Below are 21,819 nucleotides of genomic sequence, written 5' to 3' on the forward strand. Positions count from 1 at the left end.
AGCAGTCTCCAGACACGTGAGCCTGGGCCTTCGGGCCCACTCGGCCAAGGGTGGTTCGACCTTGGGCGGAGGGCACTTCCTTCCTTCTTCCGCGCTCTCGGACCCCGGCCCCGTCGGGGTGGGCGGGGCGGGGCTGCTCCGAGGCCCCGCCGCCGGCCCCGCCCCGCTTGCCGGCCGCCGCCGGCTCCCTCCGGCCCGCGGTGCGGTGCGCGCCTGCGCCAGCCCTCGCCTCGGAGCAGCCATGATGGTGGGTGTCCGCGGCGCCGAGCCCCGGGCGCGCGTTGGGGGCGGCGGGTGCGGGGCGGGTGCGGGGGCCGCGCCGGCCTGACACTAATGTCTCCCCTTGTGTCCCCCCACTCCATCCTTTCCCCGGCGCGGCGGGCCCCGCCGACCTCGCAGGAAGGCCTGGACGACGGCCCCGACTTCCTCTCGGAGGAGGACCGCGGAGTAAGTTCTGCCTCCTTCTGGCTAGCGGGACCCTCCCTCCCCCGCCTTGGTCCAGGGGTGTGGTACGGGAGAGGGGTGTCTCTGGTCGCGCGGCACCCCCTCCCCGCCGGCCTCCTTTCGATTTCCTCGCCGCACCGCGCCCCGCCCTCCTGCAGCCCTTCCTCCCTTGGGGCCGTTCGGTTCTGATTTCCCGGGGACCCGCGGCCGCTCTCGGCCCCCGCCGCGGCTCCGACTCTTCTGTGGACCTCCTTCCCCGCCCGGTCCGGGTGCAGGTGGGGAAGTGGAGGTGGAGGCCGGAGCTGGACACCCGCCGCCACCACGTTGGGGACTATGAAAACCCATTGTCAGACCTTCCTGCCGGCACCTTCAATTTCCCCTTGGGGGGACCTCTCGAACCCGCCCTTGCCCACCCTTCTTTTCCTCTAAAACCTTATAGTACGGGGTTGTTCTAAATTACCCTTTTGCACGGGATTTTACAGTCGCCGAATCTAAACTCTTCTCCAGTATCCTACCAGATTTTGTGAAGTGCTGGTAGTCCACAGTACCTTTACTTTTCCTAATGTCCAAAAAAATACATCTTTTGCAGAGATCCCTTGGTGGTGATTTGAGGCAGTGCATTTCAGTTCAGAAAGGGCCTTCAGGGCTATGATTCCTCCCTCCCACGCTCTACCCCCATTTACCTTGGCCGAAGGGTAGTAATCTGTATAGTGCCTTGTACAAGTGAGCACTTGAAAAACATTGATACATGATGATTGCAGCTCAGCAACGTTCCATGGTTCCTTCACATTTAACAGTTTGCACTTTAGTTTTCCGTTTTGCTTTTACTTATTTATCTTAGACAATGTGAGAGACACGTCTGTTAGTCGATTTTGGGCAGGTGATAAAATATTTTTATAGGATGTTATTCCTGGTTTTTTTAAATAAGAGATAAGGTAGTTAGTATTAACTGATGACCTTTATAAAGTTTTAAAATGGTAAGAAAGATGCAGAAGGTGCTGCATATTTTTATAAACGATGAATTAATAAATTTCTCAGTTTACAGAAAAGCATCATTTAGAATTACTAGTTAGCATGAAAGCATCATGTAGGATTTCTGGTTATTTCTTAAAATTTTAGGTTCTAATGAATTTTAAGACAAAGTGCATGTGTATGAATGTGTATATGTATCTTCTGGGGTAGGGGAATCATAGTAATAGTCATATCTGGGCACTGTGTTAGCACTGTATAAGCATTGTTTCCTTATATCCTCTTATCATCCTTGTGAAGCTTTTAGTATCCCCCATTTACAGATGAGAAATCTGAACCTCAGAGAAACTAAGTGAGTAGTCTGAAGTCACACAGCCAGTGAGTGAGAGAGGTGGACTTTAAACCATGCTGCTGACATCAAAGCCAGCGCACATATTTCTCAAAGTCGTCTTGAAACACTTGAATCAGAATCACCTGGGGTGTTTGAAAAACTAAAGTCAAAAGTTTCTGGGCCCACCCTCTAGTAAATCAATCTCTTGAGGTAGGGAGGACAGATAAGTACTTTGTTAACTAGCAAGATGATTCCATTGTACACTGAAGTCTGATTATGGCTGCACAAAGTTATCCTGCTATTGCCTCATTGCAGGAACAGAAATTTCAGGCCTGTTTAAATTTCCTTATATTGTGTTTGTCCTGATAGAAATAGAGTGCCATAAATAGATTAGAACTTTTAGGCATTGCACTTTTAGTTTAGATTGCTTGTTCAGCCTTTTAAGAAAGTCTTGATAGAGAAAAAGCATGCAGTACCTATTTGATACAAATTGTAGGGGGGACATCACAGATTCAAAAATAATAGTGCAAGCATTTCATTCAAAGCAGTAAGTAAGCAAAATTAAAGACAGCATTTTTAAATACATTTTTAAGCAGCCTTAAATTTTCATTATGATTTGGAACAGAAGAGAGTCTTACAGCCTTAAGAATATACTGTTTTGTAAGAAACTTAAAAAGCAGACTTTAAGAATACACAATATTGAAAATTATTGGCCACTTTTTGATCTCTTCGGTTACACCTCTGCATAGAAGGGTATTTTTTTCTTTCCCAAAGGAAGGACAGTAACATATTATTTAGTAAACAAATGAGCCCTTTGAACTGGACACATTTTGCTCTGATGTGCTTGTTAAATAGAGCAGTACATGCCAGCATGATGGCGTAATTCTCTTAGCATTTGATTTGAATTCTAAATAATATGTTTATTGTTTTCAGAATTACTTCAGGTGGAGGAAGTGCACCTCTCCTGGACTCCTAGCCTTGCTCCTCCCTCTTATTCCTTATCTTCATTAATGTCATCATTTGTAGTCCTTCATGCAAGAAGCTTCTGAATCATAACCTTCATCCCCATACCAGAACAGTCACTGAGGCCAGATAATTTCACCTCAGAAATGTTGTTAGCCCATCTTTCATTTATATGGCCACAGTTAAGTTCCCTCTATCTCTTGCCTGGACTGTAGCAGTATCTCATTGGTCTGTCTCCAGGCTCTCTACTTTCCAGTCCAGACTGCACATGACTGGTAGTTACCTAACTGAAATGATTAGATCATATGGCACCAATAGTCACAAGGACTTACGGGGACCCAGTTCTTTTTGCAGTAAGGTCCAAACTCCTTATGCTAGCATTGAACACCGTTCATAAAGCTTTCTGGCTGACTTCATTTCTCAAGATGCCCCTGCCCCATACACACACACACACACACACACACACAAGAGGCATATTCTAGTCTACTTGTCATTGCCCAACCACCTCTGCACTTTAATGTCTGCTTTATGCATGCTTCTCAGTGTTGTGGAGTGGGTTTTTTTTTCCCTCACCTTTTTTTTCACATGAAATTTGACTTAACCTTTTAAGACTTGGCCCAGATGTTTGCATTTTCTTTTGTACCTACTCAGCATTTAGCTTGAACATATTCCACATTTATTGATAGTTATTTCTGATAAAAACGTGACATAGATTTCGTTGGCAAAGGATAAGATGAATGTTGGCAGAGGAAGAAGAGAAAGTTCCTGCCCTGGGGCCATGGCAGTGTAGTGAGGAGCTTACCAGTGAAGTGCTGTGGGAGTACGAAGGAGAGTGAAGACATAATGGTAACTACACAACTGATGAAGCGTTTGCTGCATACTAGGGACTTTCCACACATCAACTCAATTCTCAAATCCCTGTGAAGTAACTGCTACTATTATTCCTACTTTGGAAAGGAAAAGTGAGGTTCAGAGAGATTAAATAACTTGCCCTGGTTCATACAGCCGGTATGAGCTGTATTCAAACTCAGGGAGTCTAGCTATAGGTACTGGGCTGTTAACCACTGTGCTGTTGCCTACAGGAGCTAAGCCTTAAATGTTGATTGTGTAGGCTCCCAGGGATGGGGAAGGCTTGCCAGCAGAGAGGATAACATGTAGGTAGGTCATTAGGTTCCACCTGGAGCACTTTTTCTTACTGGAAGCAGGAGTAGATATGGGTAATACAGATAAAGTGCATAATGTGGGAAGTCCTGAGGGATCACCAGCTAGGAAGGACATATGCCCAGATGAAAATAGCATTGTAGATGACTCCAGTGTGGAAGGTGGATTGCTTCTTCCTTGCAGAAAGCAGAGAAACCTGTTACCAGGCTTTTGCGGCAGTCCAGATGAGAAATGTTAAAGGTAGAACTAAGGCAGTGGAAGAAGGGATGAAGGAGGGGACATAGCAGAGAGATATTTAGAAGATAGAATGCACAGGGCATAGTGGCTGAATAAATACATGTGCTAGACAGAGGAGAAGGAGATGAGGAATATACGAGAGAATAGCAGAGTTAGAAGGTAGATAATAAGTTTGGTTTTCAGATATGTTGGATTTGAAGTGCCTGTGAAGTGTCTAATCCCTTCCCTGCCAAACTAGAAAGTAAGATCTGAAAGGGTGAAGATTGTGTCCTTTCATGGCTCTATCGCAAGCACATCTGACAGTGGTTGGCACGTTGAAGGCACTCAGTTGTTTAATAAGTAAATACATCCAGGTGGATATGTCTAGTTAGTAACTTGAAATTATGATTGGGAACTTAGAATAAGAGGTGTGAGTTGAAGGTATAAATTTCAGAGTTATTAGTCAAGAATGGCCGAGTTTGCCAACGCTAGATAGTACCCAGCGGGAAACAGCATTCACAGGCCAAGGAGAAGAAATGGACTAACTGATGGGGCTGAGATGAGTGGGGAGAAAATGAAAAGAGTCCCCAGAAGTTGAGAGAGTTTTAAGGACATGGTCAGAATGATCATTGAGGCAAAATACCGAAGAGAGATCAAGAAGACTGCAAAGTATTGGATTTGGAAATTAGGTCCTCACTGTGTGGACGTGTTGTGAGACCAGGGCTAACTTGACTAGAAGAGCAGTGTACAAGCAGGTTCTAGAGCAAACAGGCAGATTACCTGCTCAGGTAGCCGGAGAGCTCTGCTCTCCGTGGGACACCACTCCTTCTGAGAATGCAGAGGAGATGGTGAGTACAGATCTATTTATAGAAAGGCTTATTGATGGGTCTGAGGGAAAACAGCTGCTAATGTTTATTTCTTGGGGATGTGGGAGACAGGGTCACTTGTTGAGCATAGGGTGGCAATGCAATCGAGGGTTGAGATAGTAAAGCTTTGGAGTGGTTGCTCGGGGAATCAGAAGGGGAGCTGAGCAGATCGGCCCTGGACTGTTGAATGGTTTTAAGAGTCTAGTGCAGTTGGGAGAGCAATAATTTGTAGTGGACAAGCACAGACAGTTGTGACTTTAGCCACACTCAGCTCAAAAAAGCAAAGAAAGTTGATGATTGAATTGATCCTACATGTGGGAATTTGCAAGCCAAGTACGGCAAAAGAGCAATGGGAGTTGACAAGACCAGCAAGAAAGGCATTGGAGTGACATCATGCGACTCTAGTAATGTTTTGTTATTCCTAGTATGATGGATGAAAGGGAATCTAGTTTCCGGAAAGTATATGTATAATCAACCGTTGATTTGACTGCTGAGTATACAGAGTATCATAATGGAAATAATTTATTACAGGACTTCCAAAATCATAACTGGTTGTAAATCAACTACTTCAATAAAAATTTTTTTTAAATCATAACTGGACTAGGAGTAAAATAGATTTAAATTTTGGCCTGAGTTAGTGAACTTAACAGAATTTCTGTCTGCCTCATGGGGTTTTTCACTGATTATACTGTAATTCCCTAGAAATAGTTTCTTAGCCCTGTTACGGTTCGCGCCTTTCTTTCAGGGCTGCAGTGGGCCAGAAGAATAGGGCCTGGGGGGCCACTGTAAGGATTAGGCTTTTCTCTAAGTGGGAACCCCTTAGGTTTTGAGCAGAGGAGTGATTTCTAGTTTAGTGGGATGGTTCCAGTGGCCCTATAAGGAGTATAGATTGAAGAGGGAAAGAGGCAGAAGCAAGAGACCAGTTGGGAGGCTGTTGAAATAATCAGTTATTTTCCTTCTTCCTTCCTCCTCCATCCATCCATCCATCTCTGTACATGTACTTTTCTCGCAAAAGATTAACAGTTAAGTTTTTAGGAGTGTCATAAGGTTGATACTTTAACATGTAAACACATCAGTGTAGTAAACTAATAGTGAATGTCCTCTTTACTAAGTAATTATATGTGAAGAATTAATCTATCAGCAGTAGGGCAGTGTCTTTAGATTATTTTTCTAAGGATAGTGTGTTTTGCTTAATCATTTTCTCTGCCTGGGCTTTCTCTTGACCATGACACAGGTGTTTAACCTAGTCAGTCTTTGACAAAAGGAAGTATTGGCCCAGATAAGGATTAAACTGGTGAATATAGTCCAGTTAGAATTTCCTCAAACTGACCTCACTACTTGCAGAGTTAATTAAATGTTGATGAATCACAAGTTGTTTGCTTTGACTCTTCCCCTTAACCAAAACTGTCTAAAATTACTGACTTTTCTGTAAACAAAGAAAAAAATCCACCTGGAAAATCTGTGTACATTTTATGTAATTAACACTAAATTTACAGGAATTCCCTGCTGTCCAGTGGTTAGGAACTCCGTGATTCCACTGCAGGGGGCCTGGGTTCCACCCCGGTTGGGGAACTAAGATCCTGCAAGCCGTGCGTCATGACCAAAAGAACAAAAACAAAAAAAACCACACACTAAATTTATAATATGATATTTTATTAAATCTAAGGCACAACTGATTGGAAGACATATTTTCCAGTGCTTTAATATGCTTTAATAAGGCATACAAGAGAGAATTTATCAAAGAGTTAGAAAGTAAGAAGTAGAGGAATAAAAGCAAAGGAGGGAACTTCTGGGGCTGATGGAAATGTTCCATATCTTAATTATGGTGATGATTACAGGGGTGTAACCTACATATTTGTTTAAACTCTTCAAACTATATACTTAAAATCTGCAGTTCATTATATGTAAACTATACCTAAAAAATAAAGTACAAGACCAAAAGTGGTAAATGTATAATACAGTAATATTATTTATTGATAAGTTACAATTTTAAAAACCCAGGTGTTTTACTATCAGACAAAACAAAGCAAAAAAAGGGGAACAGTGTATTTGGTATAAAAGGATAACGAAATGTAAGACAGAGAAATATTTTAATAATTTAAAATAATCTTTAATTGGAAGAAGAAATAACAGCCCTTCATATGTGGAAATCCTGAAAGATGTGTTTCCAAATTGATGGCGCAACGGTTAAAAAAAAAGAAAATAAACCTGAAAATTAAAATATACGTAGAGATATGAAATCTGGCAGAAATATTTTATATAATCATTGAAAAGAAAATATTAGCAGTTGAGATGAAGTTTTGACAGAATGTAAAGACAAGGACAACATGGAAAATCTAGGCCAGTGTTCCCAAGTACGGTTTTTAAGGCTCATTCTGAAGATTCTGTTTTGATACGTCTGGGATAGGGCGTGGGATTCTGTATTTTTTAACAAGCATCCAGGTTGAGTCTTATGAGTTGTGTCTGAAAAATCCTAGACTAGGCAGTGAAAACAAGAAATGGAGAATTGCTAAGGTTATTATTCCAAAAACCATATGATAAATTTATGAGTTTCCTGTGGCTGCTATAACGAATTACTGCAAACCTGACGGGTTAACACAACAGAATTTATTCTCTCACAGTTCTGCAGGCCCGAAGTCTGAAATCACTATCACTGAGCTGAGATCAAGGTGTTGGCAGGGCCATGCTCCCTGAGGCTCTAGCGAAGAATTAGTTACTTATCTCTTCCAGCTTTCTCGTGGCTGCCTGCAATCCTTGGCTTGTGGCTTTACCACTCTAATCTCTGCCTCCGTAGTTAAGTTGCCTTCTCTTCTTTTGTCTGTGTCAAATTTCCCTCTGCCTCCTTCTTATAAAGATACATGTAATTGTATTTAGGACCCACCTGGATAATCCAGGATAATCTCCCCATCTTTTTTACCATATAAGGTAACATTCACAGGGATTTGGATATGGATGTCTTTTGGGGAGCTGTAATTCATCCCACCACAATAAACATCTTAAGGGTGCCCTGAATGTGAGTAAAGAGAAATAAGGAAACAGATTTCTTAAATTAGAATTAAGGTAAGGGGTTAGAGAACAGGTAGGAAGGACAGTTTGAAGACATAAGACTAAATAAAAGCAAGAAAACCAAAGAACAAAGTACTCTCTAATGTTTCCAATACTTCAGAAGCAATGAAGATAGTTGGAAAATGAAAAAGAATACTCCTTTGTAATTCAAAACAACCTTTAAGTTCATTTCTTTTATCAGACAGTGGGCTACATGTAGCATTGAGTACAATAGCAATTTTTTAAATATTTTTATGTAAGTTTATAGTATTAACTTTTAAAAATATTACTGATTGAAATTTATTTTAATATAAACTTATTAAAGTTATCAATAAAGTTTTCATTAAAGGCCATGCAATTTAAATAGTGATTAATTTCTTCTGTGACTCTTAAGTTAGATTGTATGTAATGGTATTTATTTTTTAAAAACATGTCTAGTCAATATAGAACCAAAAGAGCAAAAATGAAATAGTATGTTACTTTCATTACTAATAAACAACCCTATTTAATGGAAAACTTCACAAAATTCATCTTTTAATAAATCGCAAGATTCCTTAAAGGCTTATTTTTTTCCTATTTATAAAAGTAATACATGCATATTGTGGAAAGTTGGTAGAATAAAAGAATGTACAAAGAAGCAAATCCACTGCAACTCACATTTTGTTGTATTTCCTATAAGCCTTTTATGTATGCATTTTTTTAACATCTTTATTAGAGTATAATTGCTTTACAATGGTGTGTTAGTTTCTGCTGTATCACAAAGTGAATCAGCTATACGTATACATATATCCCCATATCCCCTCCCTCTCGCGTCTCCCTCCCACCCTCCCTATCCCACCCCTCTAGGTGGTCACAAAGCATGAGCTGATCTCCCTGTGCTATGCGGCTGCTTCCCACTAGCTATCTGTTTTACATTTGGTAGTGCATATAAGTCCATGCCACTCTCTCACTTTGTCCCAGCTTACCCTTCCCCCTCCCCGTGTCCTCAAGTCCAGCCTCTATGTCTGCGTCTTTATTCCTGTCCTGCCCCTAGGTTCTTCAGAACCATTTTTGCATTTTTTTAATATAATTGAGATCATAGAATAAACAATTTTGCTTCCAGCATTTTTTCCATTTACATTGTAATTGAAATTTGAAACACTAATGACTAGGTAAGATTCCAAAGTCAGTCCTGGCTTTTACAACTAGAGTATTTGAAGCAAGCTACTTAGTTACACTTTAAATATTTCATATCTTTGCAGCTGGCTGAGACTTTATCTTTTAGTGTGTTTGCTTCTTTTGTAAATCTCCAAATTACCCAAAGATGTTAGAATGTTTGTTTGTTTAAAGGGGAAGAAAAATGGATGAAATTTAAGAATTATAAGTAGAATTATGATTAGAATTATATGTGGAGAACTTTTCTCATAAATGGGTAAATAGAAATGGGTGTATAGAGTAAAAATTAATTTAGAAGAATTAAAGAGTACTGTAGAGTAAAATTTAATTCATATCACAGGAGTTAATTATTGAGTATTATATGTTATCATATTTTTTGCATTTTACATATACATAATACATATATGTAATATATTTAATTATTATTAATAGTTTTATTGTATATTCCTGAATTAAAATAAGCAATAGAGTTTAAATGATTGGCCAATATTCTTTTTATTATTTTTCTTGTTCTTAAAGGTAGATACCTTTTAGAACACTTGAACTTTTAAAGGACCATCTTCTTGGAAAATAGTTTACTTTTTGGGTGAAACTGTAATAATGTTTAGCACATTGACTCATACAAAGCAAAGTGTAGTTGCAGTGGTGTAGAATGAAAATTGGTTAAGATAATAACATACCCAAAGCATCTCCCTCTAGATAGTAGATAGATAGATAGATAGACAGATAGGTACAGATATAGATATATAGAGTAAATGAGCTTGAGTACTTTTTAGATTTCAGATTCTTTAGTTTCGTTTTTGCATTGTCTTATTGTCTGGGAGAAGAATTAAATTGTATAAAAGCCTACAGAATTTTCATTGAGTTATTCTTTTTCTAGCTTAAAGCAATAAATGTAGATCTTCAAAGTGATGCTGCTCTGCAGGTGGACATTTCTGATGCTCTTAGTGAGAGAGATAAAGTAAAATTCACTGTTCACACAAAGGTAAATGGGATTTTGTACTTCTGTTATTTTAGTTATTGTGCTAATGTTACATATGTAATAATATATTGACTAGAATTTTGGTTTTGAACATAATCAGTAATTCTATTTTTGTTTATAATTCACTGCTGTTATTTTAACAAAACGTTTTAGGGAAGTGTACTTTTTAAAGATTAACATTTGAGAATTAATCATAGAACTTAGACATAGTACAAATTTAATTTTCTCTAGACTTTAATATCTTTTACCATTCTTGTTATTTTCAATTTTGGTACATTCCTTCAGTTAAATTACTGTTGTTGTTGTTGTTGTTGTTGTTTTGTGGTGCACGGGCCTCTCACTGTTGTGGCCTCTCCTGCTGTGGAGCACAGGCTCCGGACACGCAGGCTCAGTGGCCATGGCTCACGGGCCTAGCCGCTCCGCGGCATGTGGGATCTTCCCGGACCGGGGCATGAACCCGTGTCCCCTGCATCGGCAGGCGGACTCTCAACCACTGCGCCACCAGGGAAGCCCTAAATTACTGTTTTAACAGACTATTTTCTTTTAAATTTCAGTTCTCAGGCACATTTTCAGATTGTGATCTATTTTTCTTTGTTTGAATAGTTGAGTTTGTTATATTTATAGGATAACTTTGTAATGGTAGAAGTACAATATAATAAGAGGCTGTCAGCTTATTTTCTCAAAGATCCCAGGATAATTTTGTCTGGGTGTCTCAGGGTTTTCATAATAGAGTGTAAAAGCACTGAGAATCTTTCATAAAAGACTAATTTTAAAAAATAAGGTATAAAATGTTAAAAGTGTTTTTAGTGTAACTTCGATTTTTGAGAGAATCTCTTTCTTTGCAGAGTTCATTGCCAAATTTTAAACAAAACGAGTTTTCAGTTGTTCGACAACATGAGGAATTTATCTGGCTTCACGATTCCTTCGTTGAAAATGAAGACTATGCAGGTTACATTGTAAGTGTTGAGGTTCCATTTTAATCCCATTTTCTAGGAGCTTTTTAGATACTTTATTATGTGTTGAAATCTTCTTTTGCACTTCTAGTGAACTGAGGTCATTTTTTTTAAATTGCCAGCTACAAAATGTAATCGACTACCACTTTTATCCTGAGTTGTCTTGTTTGGGAGTGTGGGGATATGGATACGTTATTCCCCCTCATTTAAACTTAAATTCCTACTGTTTATTAGAATAGAAATGGGCTTGTCCTAGGGAGTAGCTAAGGGGGTATTACAAACCATACTGGTCTTGAACCCTTAGGTAGACAGATACTTAGAGTTGGAGGGCTCCTTAAGAGATTATCGAATATAAATATGCACTGGGTGTTGTGCCTCAGCTGTTGACCACAGTCAGATTTCTGAAGTTTAGTTTCATTTGATTTCCTTGAAATCATCCTGACCTCGCCTGATTCCACCTTTATCCTTGTGGCCCCTCCTTCTCAATCATTTGCTTTTTTTTTCTTTCTACAAATTGAGTTTGGTGGACAACTGGCAGTACTTTTTCTTTTTTTCTTTTTGGTTAATTAACAGTTTATATAAAGGATACAACTTAGGAACAGCCAAATGGAAGAAGAGATGCATAGGATGAGGTATTGGAGTGGGGGGTTGACAGATAACTTTCATGACCTTTCCAGGATGTTGTACCACCTTCCATTTTCCCAGCATGTCGATGTGTTTAGCAGCCTGGAACCTCCTCCTATTTCCGCCTTTTTTTCCCTCATCTTCTTGTGTGATGACATTTTCTTACTACTTTTTTCTCCCATAGACTAAACACTCATCAAAGGTCAAGACTATGTCTTATCTATCTTTATATGCCAGTTGTTCAGTATCATGCTTGGCACATAGTAGATGCTGTGTGCGGGCATCAATGAATGTGTGCTGATCTGTATTTGATGCTTCCTTTCCTATTGCTTTTCTTGGTGTAATCCTTTTCTTCAAGTCATTGTTATTTTAACTTTCCGCTACTTAACCTTTTCTTCCTCTTACTTGCTCTGTTTGCTTTCCATCATTTCCCCTTAACAGTTCTTACTTGTAGGCTTTTCCTCCTACGATAAGGTTTTTCTTATATCCTTCCCTTGAATAATATGTCTCTTCTAGATCTTATATTTTTATTTAAGGTAGTGCTTACTTACCCACTTACTGTGGGTGAATAAGATGAGGTTAGTCATTAGTCTGTATCTTGTTCTCTTGTTTTTAAGTCAGTGCTTTCTGCCTCTGGTACACTCTAATCATACCATTTACATACTTTTGAAAAATAGTATACATATTTGCTACACATTTATTTAGTGTGTACTCAAAGCTTAATGCACATAGACATTTGAGGACTCTAGGTTGCCACATCTAGAATCTGCAGACTAAAGTTCTGGTACTGTTCTAACACCAGAAAATAGTACTCTGCTCTTGTTTCTTCCTTGGTGTAAAGGATCTCAAGGATCTTAATTTCTAGACTTAATCAAATTCTCTAACCTTAATCGGGATATTCCTGGTATCCAGTTCATTCAGGATGACTTTAGCTCTCTCAGACAATAGTCTTTTATGGTGGCAGTAGTACAATTGCTGCAAGAAATTAAAGTCTTTAAAACTAGTGAAATGGGGGACTTCCCTGGCAGCCCAGTGGTTAAGACTCCGTGCTTCCACTGCAGGGGGCATGGGTTTGATCCCTGGTCAGGGAACTAAGATCCCGCATGCCGTGTAGTGCGGTCAAAAAACTAGTGATTTGGTTCCATTACAGATCCCTCCAGCACCACCAAGACCTGATTTTGATGCCTCAAGGGAAAAACTACAGAAACTTGGAGAAGGAGAAGGGTCTATGACAAAGGAAGAATTCACAAAGATGAAACAGGAGCTGGAAGCGTATGTGATTTTTCTTGTTAATTGTGCTTATTTTAGTGCCTTTTTTGTTTTGTTTTTGTTTTTTTGCTTTCTGATATCCCATCCTTTCAATCATTTCACCACATTGACCCTTTCTGGAAGATACAGGTTTAAGCCATACAACCAGTGTTAATGGTCATGATCAGAGCCTACAGGAAAATTATAGAATAATTGTCTGCACTTTAAAATTCTTTAAATTACATTTTTAAATAAACTCTGAAAATTGAAAACAGGGGATCCAAAAGTTTATAAAAAAATAGTAGAAAGGGAAATAATGACTTTTTTAAAGCACAGTGTAAATCTTTTCATTTGTTATTTACAAGGCCTTAGTCACTACTCACCTGGTTCTCTTTTTTTGACAAGTGCATACTACCAAGACTTCTGTATCTCATAGCAGTGTGCACTGAGCAACTCTGAATATATTCTGCTTTCTTTTTCAAAAAGTGTGTGTGTGTGTGTGTGTTTGTGTGTGTGTGTGTGTGTGTAATTTTCCCCCTCCTCTTTTCTCTGCCTGTGGCTTCTGGCTGAAGGGAAAAGAATAGGAGCAGAGAGAGAATAGAGAATAGTTTTTTAATGTTTTTTATTAAGTGATTACTAGTTTCATATATACTAGACATATTAAATCCTTGAAAAAAATTGAGATAATTTCTATTTCATTTTTAGCATATTTGCTGAAAATACAGTTTTTCCTCTTTTATTAAACATTCAAAATAATTTTGGATTTGCTGTATATTGTTTTTCTGTATTTTGAGAGTTATACAAGGAAATAACTTTCCTTGCATTATCATCACGTTCATCACTCTTTTTCTGGTCATTTCTCCCCTTTGTGCATTTCCTTTTCTCTTCTTGCACTGAATTTCAGTTTTTAAGCATATTTTCACAGTGCTACTAGACTCCTTCAGATGCTAAACTCTTGACAAGATAAATTAACAAAGTAGGTCTTCTTTGTTAAAGTGTAAGTGACAGATATTTTAAGAATTCTGTCCATACTGAGTGCAAGCAGTAGTCTGATAGCAGACAGATATATAATTCTATAGTTTATAAGGCTGAAAGCTGGAAATTAGCAGAGCACATTAATATTGAAAGAATCAGTGGTTTTCCAGTGGCCCTGATCATGATTCTTTTGTGGTCTGGTTAGGGGTTGGATAACAGAGAACCTTGGGTTTATTCTCCTGCTACCTCCATCCTCTGCATCCTTCTTTTTTGTCTTCACTGAATGACTACCCTCACAGAGATCAAACTTCTCCCAACATTGGTCCTGCTGGTTTGCTGGTATGTAAAACTTATCCTCCTTGCACGTAGTTGAAGCAAGAATATTGGGCCTTTTCCTTGAGTGTTTTTTCGAAACTGACGTGTATTACTATATGATCACTGTGATTCACTGATGATAGTAAAATATTTTAAACACAATTCTTCAATTGTAATGGCAAAAATTAGTCTCTCCATGGTGTGTTTCTTTCTTGTGTGCTTGGGTCATTAGATGAAAATAGTTATTAATGTTGAAAATATGATTACTGATACTGAGGTTTGGTTTCTGATTTTTTTTGTATGAAGGTGTTCAAAAGCAGTAATTATCTAGAAATTGAATTATTAAAGTTGTACAGTATAATTTGTAGTATACTTTCTCTGAAGCTAAAAACAAAAACCCCTATAGTTACCTTTAACATCAACCTGCATAGGAAGAAACGTTCATAAAACCTAAAAATATTAACATTTAAATGTAATAAATACTATTAACTAGCATGAAGTCTTTTCAGAGCTGGGTTTTATATATTGAATATTTCATTAACAGTTCAACTAAAAGTTTTGTTTACATGGATTATATCTTTGTGTCTCTAATTTTGCATTTAGAATAATTCAAAAAGTATTTGCTGAAAAAATTGTTGCAGATGTTTTTCTGCAGTATTTTACCTTTAATTTTGTGTATTGTTTCTAGCGAGTATTTGGCAATATTCAAGAAGACCGTTGCAATGCATGAAGTGTTCCTGTGTCGTGTGGCAGCACATCCTATTTTGAGGAAAGATTTAAATTTCCATGTCTTCCTGGAATATAATCAAGATGTGAGTATTGATCAAAGTAGTGATCAAGGTTTATTTTTAAAGCATCATTGGAAAGAGTAGGGAGTTGTTAGAAAAGGCTTAAGGCCTTATAAAAACATTTTATAAAATGTTCTTATTTTTCAAGCAGTTTAAAATGACTCTTTTTCATGGGACCTCCCTCATCAATATATTCTCCAATGACATTCATGATTCTGCCCAAGGTCTCAGGGCCAACAGGAATTTTGACTGGTGCACCAGAATCCAGGACTTCTGGCCTCTAACCAAGCCTTCTGTACCATCCATGGCAGTGGTCCTTGCTGTGCTCTCACCCAAATGCTGGGCCACCTCCAAAACCAGCCTGGTCTCCCTGCCTTGCACTTCCAGGGCGTTTAGGATGGGTGGCAGTCCCTCATCAAATTGGACATCCACCACTACACCAGTGACCAATGACCAATGTGCCCAGTGGTGGCGCCTGCCTTTGGCGAGGGAGATGTTTAAGCGGCATTGTCTCTGGCAGGCTGGAGCGGCTCCCAGTATGAGCTAGGCTTGGGGTAGCGGCGCTGAAGGGCTGAGTCCCTGAAAGGCCCCAGAGGCCGGGGCAACGGCCACACGACCCACAAGACCCAATGTAGCAGAGCCCGGGGCGGGGCTGGAATTAAGAGCATTTGACTTTGACACCTCACCTCCCAGTCAAGTGAGAAAAATCCCTGCTGGGTTCCTCATCTCAGAAAAGAGTCTTTTAGATTCAACACAAAATGTGATGCTATTATCGTCTGGAGCAGAATGCCATCCCTAAGTCCCTCACATCTCTAGGTGGAGCTGAGATGCTGGGCAAATTCACAACTCTCACTGATGTGTTAAGGGCTTAGATCTTGATCAGTCATCTTAAGTTATTAGTTGTAGAACAGTGTTTTTATGCTGTTGCATTATATAAATCTGATTTCTTTATTCTGGTGTGTAAATATTATTTGTTGGTATAAATAATTGGTTATATCAGTTTGCTGATTTTACTCATCTGTAAATCCTGAGTCTCTAGAAAAATATATATATACATAAAACTTACTGGATGCAAAAAAAATGATTCTTTTTCAATGATAATGCAGTTTCAGTAGAACTTGAGTGGATTAATTTTTTAGATGATGGTATATTATGTTGTTACTGGAATATTGATTTTCATCCTGAATTGTGAACTTCTTAAGAAATAGGGTTATTGGGCTACCCTGGTTGCACAGTGATTAAGAATCTGCCTGCCAACGCAGGGGACATGGGTTCGAGCCCTGGTCTGGGAAGATCCCACATGCCGCGGAGCAACTAAGCCCGTGAGCCACAACTACTGAGCCTGCGCTCCAAAGCCCACAAGCCATAACTCCTGAAGCCTGCATGCCACAACTACTGAAGCCCACATGCCACAATGACTGAAGCCCATGCGCCTAGAGCCCGTGCTCCTCAACAAGACAAGCCACCGTAATGAGAAGCCTGCACACTGAAACAAAGAGTAGCCCCCGCTCACTGCAACTAGAGGAAGCCCGCATGGAGCCAAAAACAAATAAATAAATATTAAAAAAAAAAAAAAGAAAAAGAAAAGAAATAGGGCTTCCCTGGTGGCTCAGTGGTTGAGAATCCTCCTGCCAATGCAGGGGACACGGGTTCGAGCCCTGGTCCGGGAAGATCACACATGCTGTGGAGTAACTAAGCCCATGTGCCACAACTACTGAGCCTGTGCTCTAGAGCCCACGCTCTAGAGCCCTCAAGCCACAACTACTGAGCCCGCACACCACAACTACTGAAGCCCACGCACCTACAGCCCATGCTCCACAAGAGAGGCCACCACCATGAGAAGCCCTCACACCACAACGAAGAGTAGCCCCCACTCGCTACAACTAGAGAAAGCCTGCACACAGCAATGAAGACCCAACGCAGTCAAAAATAAATAAATGGGGCTTCCCTGGTGGCGCAGTGGTTGAGAGTCCACCTGCCAATGCAGGGGACACGGGTTCGTGCCCCGGTCCAGGAAGATCCCACATGCCACAGAGCGGCTGGGCCCGTGAGTCGTGGCCGCTGAGCCTGCGTGTCTGGAGCCTGTGCTCCGCAACGGGAGAGGCCACAACAGTGAGAGGCCCGCGTACCACAAAAAAAAAAAGAAAAAAAAAAAGAAAGAAATGAAAATTTTTAAAAAATTATTTTTAAAAAATGAAATAGAGGTTACTAAATTTATTAATGTTCTTAAATTTGAGTTCGGAGGCTTCTGAAGCCTTATGGAGAATTCCAGAGAAGTACTTGAGGTAAAGAATTCAATACTACTTTTGGGTTAATCATTGACTCTTGATCTGTTTAACCTGCCTTCTTCAGTGCCGATTGCTCCTACTTTTCCTCCCTCCCTCCCGGCCTGAAAACTCTGTTATAATGCAAAAAGAGATTTGAGGTGGTTGAACTTTGAAAGTTTCTTCATTTGTGGTGCTGGAAAAACTTTTCAGTGGACAGGTGATATAGATCTTGGGATCTATATTTGGATGACAAGATTAACTCATAATTTTAGTAGAAAACAAATGTAAACATAGTGGTTTGTTTGCTTACAAGTCAAGATCAAAGAATTTTGTGTATACAAATTTTCCCTCTTGGTTTGGTTTTAGTATCTGTGACAATAAAACGTCCTAAGTCTAGCAGTAGAGAAAACTTTTAAAAGGGTATGGAAGTGTAACTCAAAATGTAGCACTTTAGCATGGGTACTCTCACAAGCATAAGTGTAGTATGTGGTACTGGCCTGTGGTCACTTAATAACTAGGAATTGTAAAGAATGCTGGCTATATTGTGAATTATAAGAGTCTGAAAATGATTCATGAATAGGGTTGCTAACAAACACATGATAGAATGCTGTCATCACTTTTTTACCTTTATGAATTTGTTTATGCTGGCCTTTATTATGGCCTGGGCTAAAACCTTAACAATAATTTGGTAGAGCAACATAGGTGTAAAGTGAGGCATGGTGGTACCAGCACAAGGCCACCTTAGTACTCAGGCTCCAAGTACTCTATCCTGTTGCCACAGCCCTTGGTACTATCTGAAATTATATATCTGTATTTATTTACTTATTTAATTTTTTTTTTTTGGCTGCGTTGGGTCTTCATTGCAGTGTGCATGCTTTTCTCTAGTTGTGGAGAGCAGGAGCTACTCTTCATTGCGGCGCGTCGGCCTCTCATTGCAGTGGCTTCTCTTGTTGCGGAGCACGGGCTCTAGGCATGTGGGCTTCAGTAGTTGTGGCTCACAGACTCTAGAGCGCAGGCTCAGTAGTTGTGGCTTGCGGGCTCTAGAGCACAGACTCAGTAGTTGAGGTGCACGGACTTAGTTGCTCCATGGCATGTGGGATCTTCCTAGACCAGGGCTCAAACCCATGTCACCTGCATCGGCAGGCAAGTCTTAACCACTGCACCACCAGGGAAGTCCCTATATCTGTATTTAAAAAATTTGTTTGTATATCCATTATCTATCTCCCCCTACTAAAAAGTAAGCTCTCTGGGAGTAAGACTTGAATTTTTCACCATTGTATCCTCACTATTTTAGAATTGTGCCTGACCATTAAAATGTAAAATTAATATTTGTTAAAATAATAAGTGAAAGATTATTAAGTGTTTAGTTCACCTTTATAAATAGCTTTCATAAATCCTAGGATTTCATAATTTTTTTCCCACCAAGGTAGATTTATTTTTTTCCTTACAGTTTTTTAATATATTTGTTGTTGTTTTTGTTTGTTTGTTTGTTTATGGTTGCACCAGGTCTTAGTTGTGGCACATGGGATCTTTTTAGTTGTGGCATGTGGACTCTTAGTTGCAGCATGCGAACTCTCTAGTTGTGGCATGCATGTGGGATCTAGTTCCCTGACCGGGGTCGAACCCGGGCCCCCTGCATTGGGAGCACGGAGTCTTAACCTCTAGACCACCAGGGAAGTCCCTCTTCCTTACAAATTAGTATGTGCTTAATAGAGATGATGTTGATGATGCATTTTAGTAACCCTTTTAATATCAGCAAATGGTTGTTTTGGAGAAAGCCTAGAAAGATGGACTGGAAAGTGTTTTGCAAATATTTTTTAATTAATTAATAACAAGTATATTAACAGGTTGTAGAAGATCATAGGCCCACAATTAAAAGGTTTTTCTCAACCTTGTCTCTAATGCTGTTTCTCAGATCTTTACTCTGTTCAGTGGTGCTGGAAAAGAAATCTGTCTGTGCTGTTCTACTATCTGAGCTTCAGAGGGTCATGGGACTGATGAGCTGTTGAAATAGAGTGAAAGTGTCTTGAAGTCTGAAAAGGCTGTGGGACATTTGGAAGGCCTAGAAAATCTTGTTCCAGCATTTAGTCTTATGAGAAATGGTCACTGCTATAAGGAATGATTGCCTGTAGTATTGCTTTCCTTATGTAGCTCTGCCCCTTCTGTTTCCAGTACCTATAGCTTTAATCTGCTTAGCAGTAGATTGAATATCTTACCTATTCAACACCCTAATCTTCATTCGTTTCTTCCTGCCACATCAGTGACCACACCCAGGACCTTGTCTCACCTCTGAGTTCTTTTTTCTTTTTCTTTTTCTTTTTTTTTAAAATAAATTTATTTGTTTATTTTGGGCTGAATTGGGTCTTCCTTGCTGCACGCAAGCTTTCTCTAGTTGCGGCGAGCTGGGGCTACTCTTCATTGCAGTGCGTGGGCTTCTCATTGTGGTGGCTTCTCTTGTTGTGGAGCACGGGCTCTAGGCACATGGGCTTAGCGATTGTGGCTCGCAGCCTCTAGAGCACAGGCTCAGTAGTTGTGGCGCTCGGGCTTATTTGCTCCGTGGCATGTGGGATCTTCCCAGACCAGGGCTCGAACCCATGTTCCCTGCATTGGCAGGTGGATTCTTAACCACTGCGCCACCAGGGAAGCCCCACCTCTGAGTTCTTAAACCCTAATATTATAGACTCCAGACATAGCCTTCTGTCCTCACAGCTCCCTTTTTCCCTGTTCCCCTTAGAGTAGTTCTTTGACTCACTGCTGCATCTAGACCCTTGACCTCTCCTGCACTTTGACCCTGTCATTAGCCCTTTTGTCTTTCTCATCTCACCTAGAGTGCCTGCTCTGTTCCTTATAACAAGGTTATGACTTTAGACAGGTCTCTCCCATTTTCCATTAAAGCTGATTTCAGTAATTCTTCTTGATCAGATAGTGGCCTTGTTCACAGAGTGGGGGACACTAGTCAGAAATCAAATCCCTGAGCCGCCTGCATCCCCGCAGCCTTCAACCACCTTGGTGGCCACACTCATTGAATAGCTTCTTTTCTTTTTTACTTTCTCCTTTCCAATCTCGATTCCTTTTTTTCCTTTGCTTGCCTAACTGCCCTGACTAGAACCTCCAGTACAGTATTAAATGGAAGTGACAAGAGCAGACATCCTTGATTTGTCCCTGATCTTAGGGAGAAAGCATTCACTGTTTCACTGTCAGGTATGATGTTAACAGTGGGTTTTTTCATAGATGCCATTCGTCAGCTTAAAGAAGTTCTTTTCTATTCCTACTTTTTTGAGTGGTTTTATAATGAAAAAGTACATCTGTTGAGGTGATCATGCAGTTTTTGTCCTTTATTCTATTAATGTGGTGAAATACATCATGCTTTTCCATGTTGACTAAGATATCTTTCTAGCTATGCTGGCTCCCATGTACTTGTGGATCTATGGGAATGTCTCTTGATGTGTTTTCATCTTAACTCTAAAGCTACTTCCCAGTCTCTTTCATGGGCTTTATCCTCCATATATCCATTCATTTAAATCTGATTCTTCCACGGTTCCTCACTGAGTTCTCTAGAAGTCTAAAAGTTCCTCTAGACTTCTCATTCTGTAAATTCTAAGTCATATCATCTCTGTGGCTCCATCTACTCTAATATGCTCTTAAGTTAGAAATCGATGGGAACTCCCTGGAGGTCCAGTGGTTAGGACTCTACGCTTCCACTGCAGGGGGCACGGGTTCAATCCCTGGTTGGGGAACTAAGATCCCGCAAGCTGTGTGGCACAGCGAAAGGGAGGGAGGGAGGAAGGGAGGAAGGAATCTGTATCACCCCTGAGTCCCCTTGGCATTTTACCCTCAGCTGCACTCTTCTTTACATTCATGCCTCCTTTTGTATTCTCTGTATATCTCAAAGAAGGTGTCACTACCTCCCAGTCCCTTACACTGTGAAAATTACTCAGGATTCCTACTGCCTATTCAGGAGTCACCAAGTTCTCTCTGTTTTATTTTACTATATTAGGAATGTGTGTGCATCCTTCCTTCACTAGACCTAAAGATTAGTCCTGACTTGCATAATCTTTGCCTGGGTTTTCGAAGCAGTCCCTGACTGGTCATTCAACCTCCAGTCTTATCTTTCTCAACCCCTCAGTCTGTATTAAGTTCCTTGGGTGCTCCCCTAGTGCCCCATGGATATCTTTAACACTATACTCCTCACACTATATGTAATTATGTGTTTATTTCTCTTCTGTCCTCCTCTGCACCATAAGTTACTTTAAGAATAGGGACCACCTCACCTCTTAATCGTCTTAATATTCCTAACACCCAGCAACAGTGCATGGTTATAGTATACATGCATTATGGTTTGTTAAATGAGTGAATTAGTGAAATAATTAATATCAAAAATTCAGTAAAAAAGAAAAAAAAGAAAAAAAACCTAGAGTGCTTTGGGAGGCCTAAGATAGAGCAGTGAATTCTAACTGGGAATTTGAAAGGGTTACATGAAGAGATGCCTGTTAATTTGAATGTTAAAGTCTGAATAG

General features: G+C 40.0%; 1 protein-coding gene across 2 annotated transcripts in view; it reads left to right on the forward strand.

The window, feature by feature from the left end:
• The first annotated feature begins 227 nt into the window (after window positions 1–227).
• The window catches only part of SNX6 (sorting nexin 6), a 54,954-nt gene continuing 33,362 nt past the window's right edge, over window positions 228–21,819 (forward strand). The window contains exons 1-6 of one of the 2 annotated variants that reach the window (XM_082853505.1): window positions 228–247; window positions 400–447; window positions 10,031–10,135; window positions 10,978–11,088; window positions 12,860–12,981; window positions 14,936–15,059. In XM_082853505.1, the coding sequence (XP_082709631.1) occupies window positions 242–247; window positions 400–447; window positions 10,031–10,135; window positions 10,978–11,088; window positions 12,860–12,981; window positions 14,936–15,059 (516 nt within the window). In that variant the 5' untranslated portion in view covers window positions 228–241. Of the gene's footprint in view, window positions 248–275; window positions 448–10,030; window positions 10,136–10,977; window positions 11,089–12,859; window positions 12,982–14,935; window positions 15,060–21,819 lie in introns of those variants that run through there. The other variant, XM_082853504.1, reaches the window with a different exon arrangement.

Source organism: Leucopleurus acutus, assembly GCF_964270905.1.
Source record: "Leucopleurus acutus genome assembly, chromosome: 1".
NCBI classification, from domain to species: domain Eukaryota; kingdom Metazoa; phylum Chordata; class Mammalia; order Artiodactyla; family Delphinidae; genus Leucopleurus; species Leucopleurus acutus.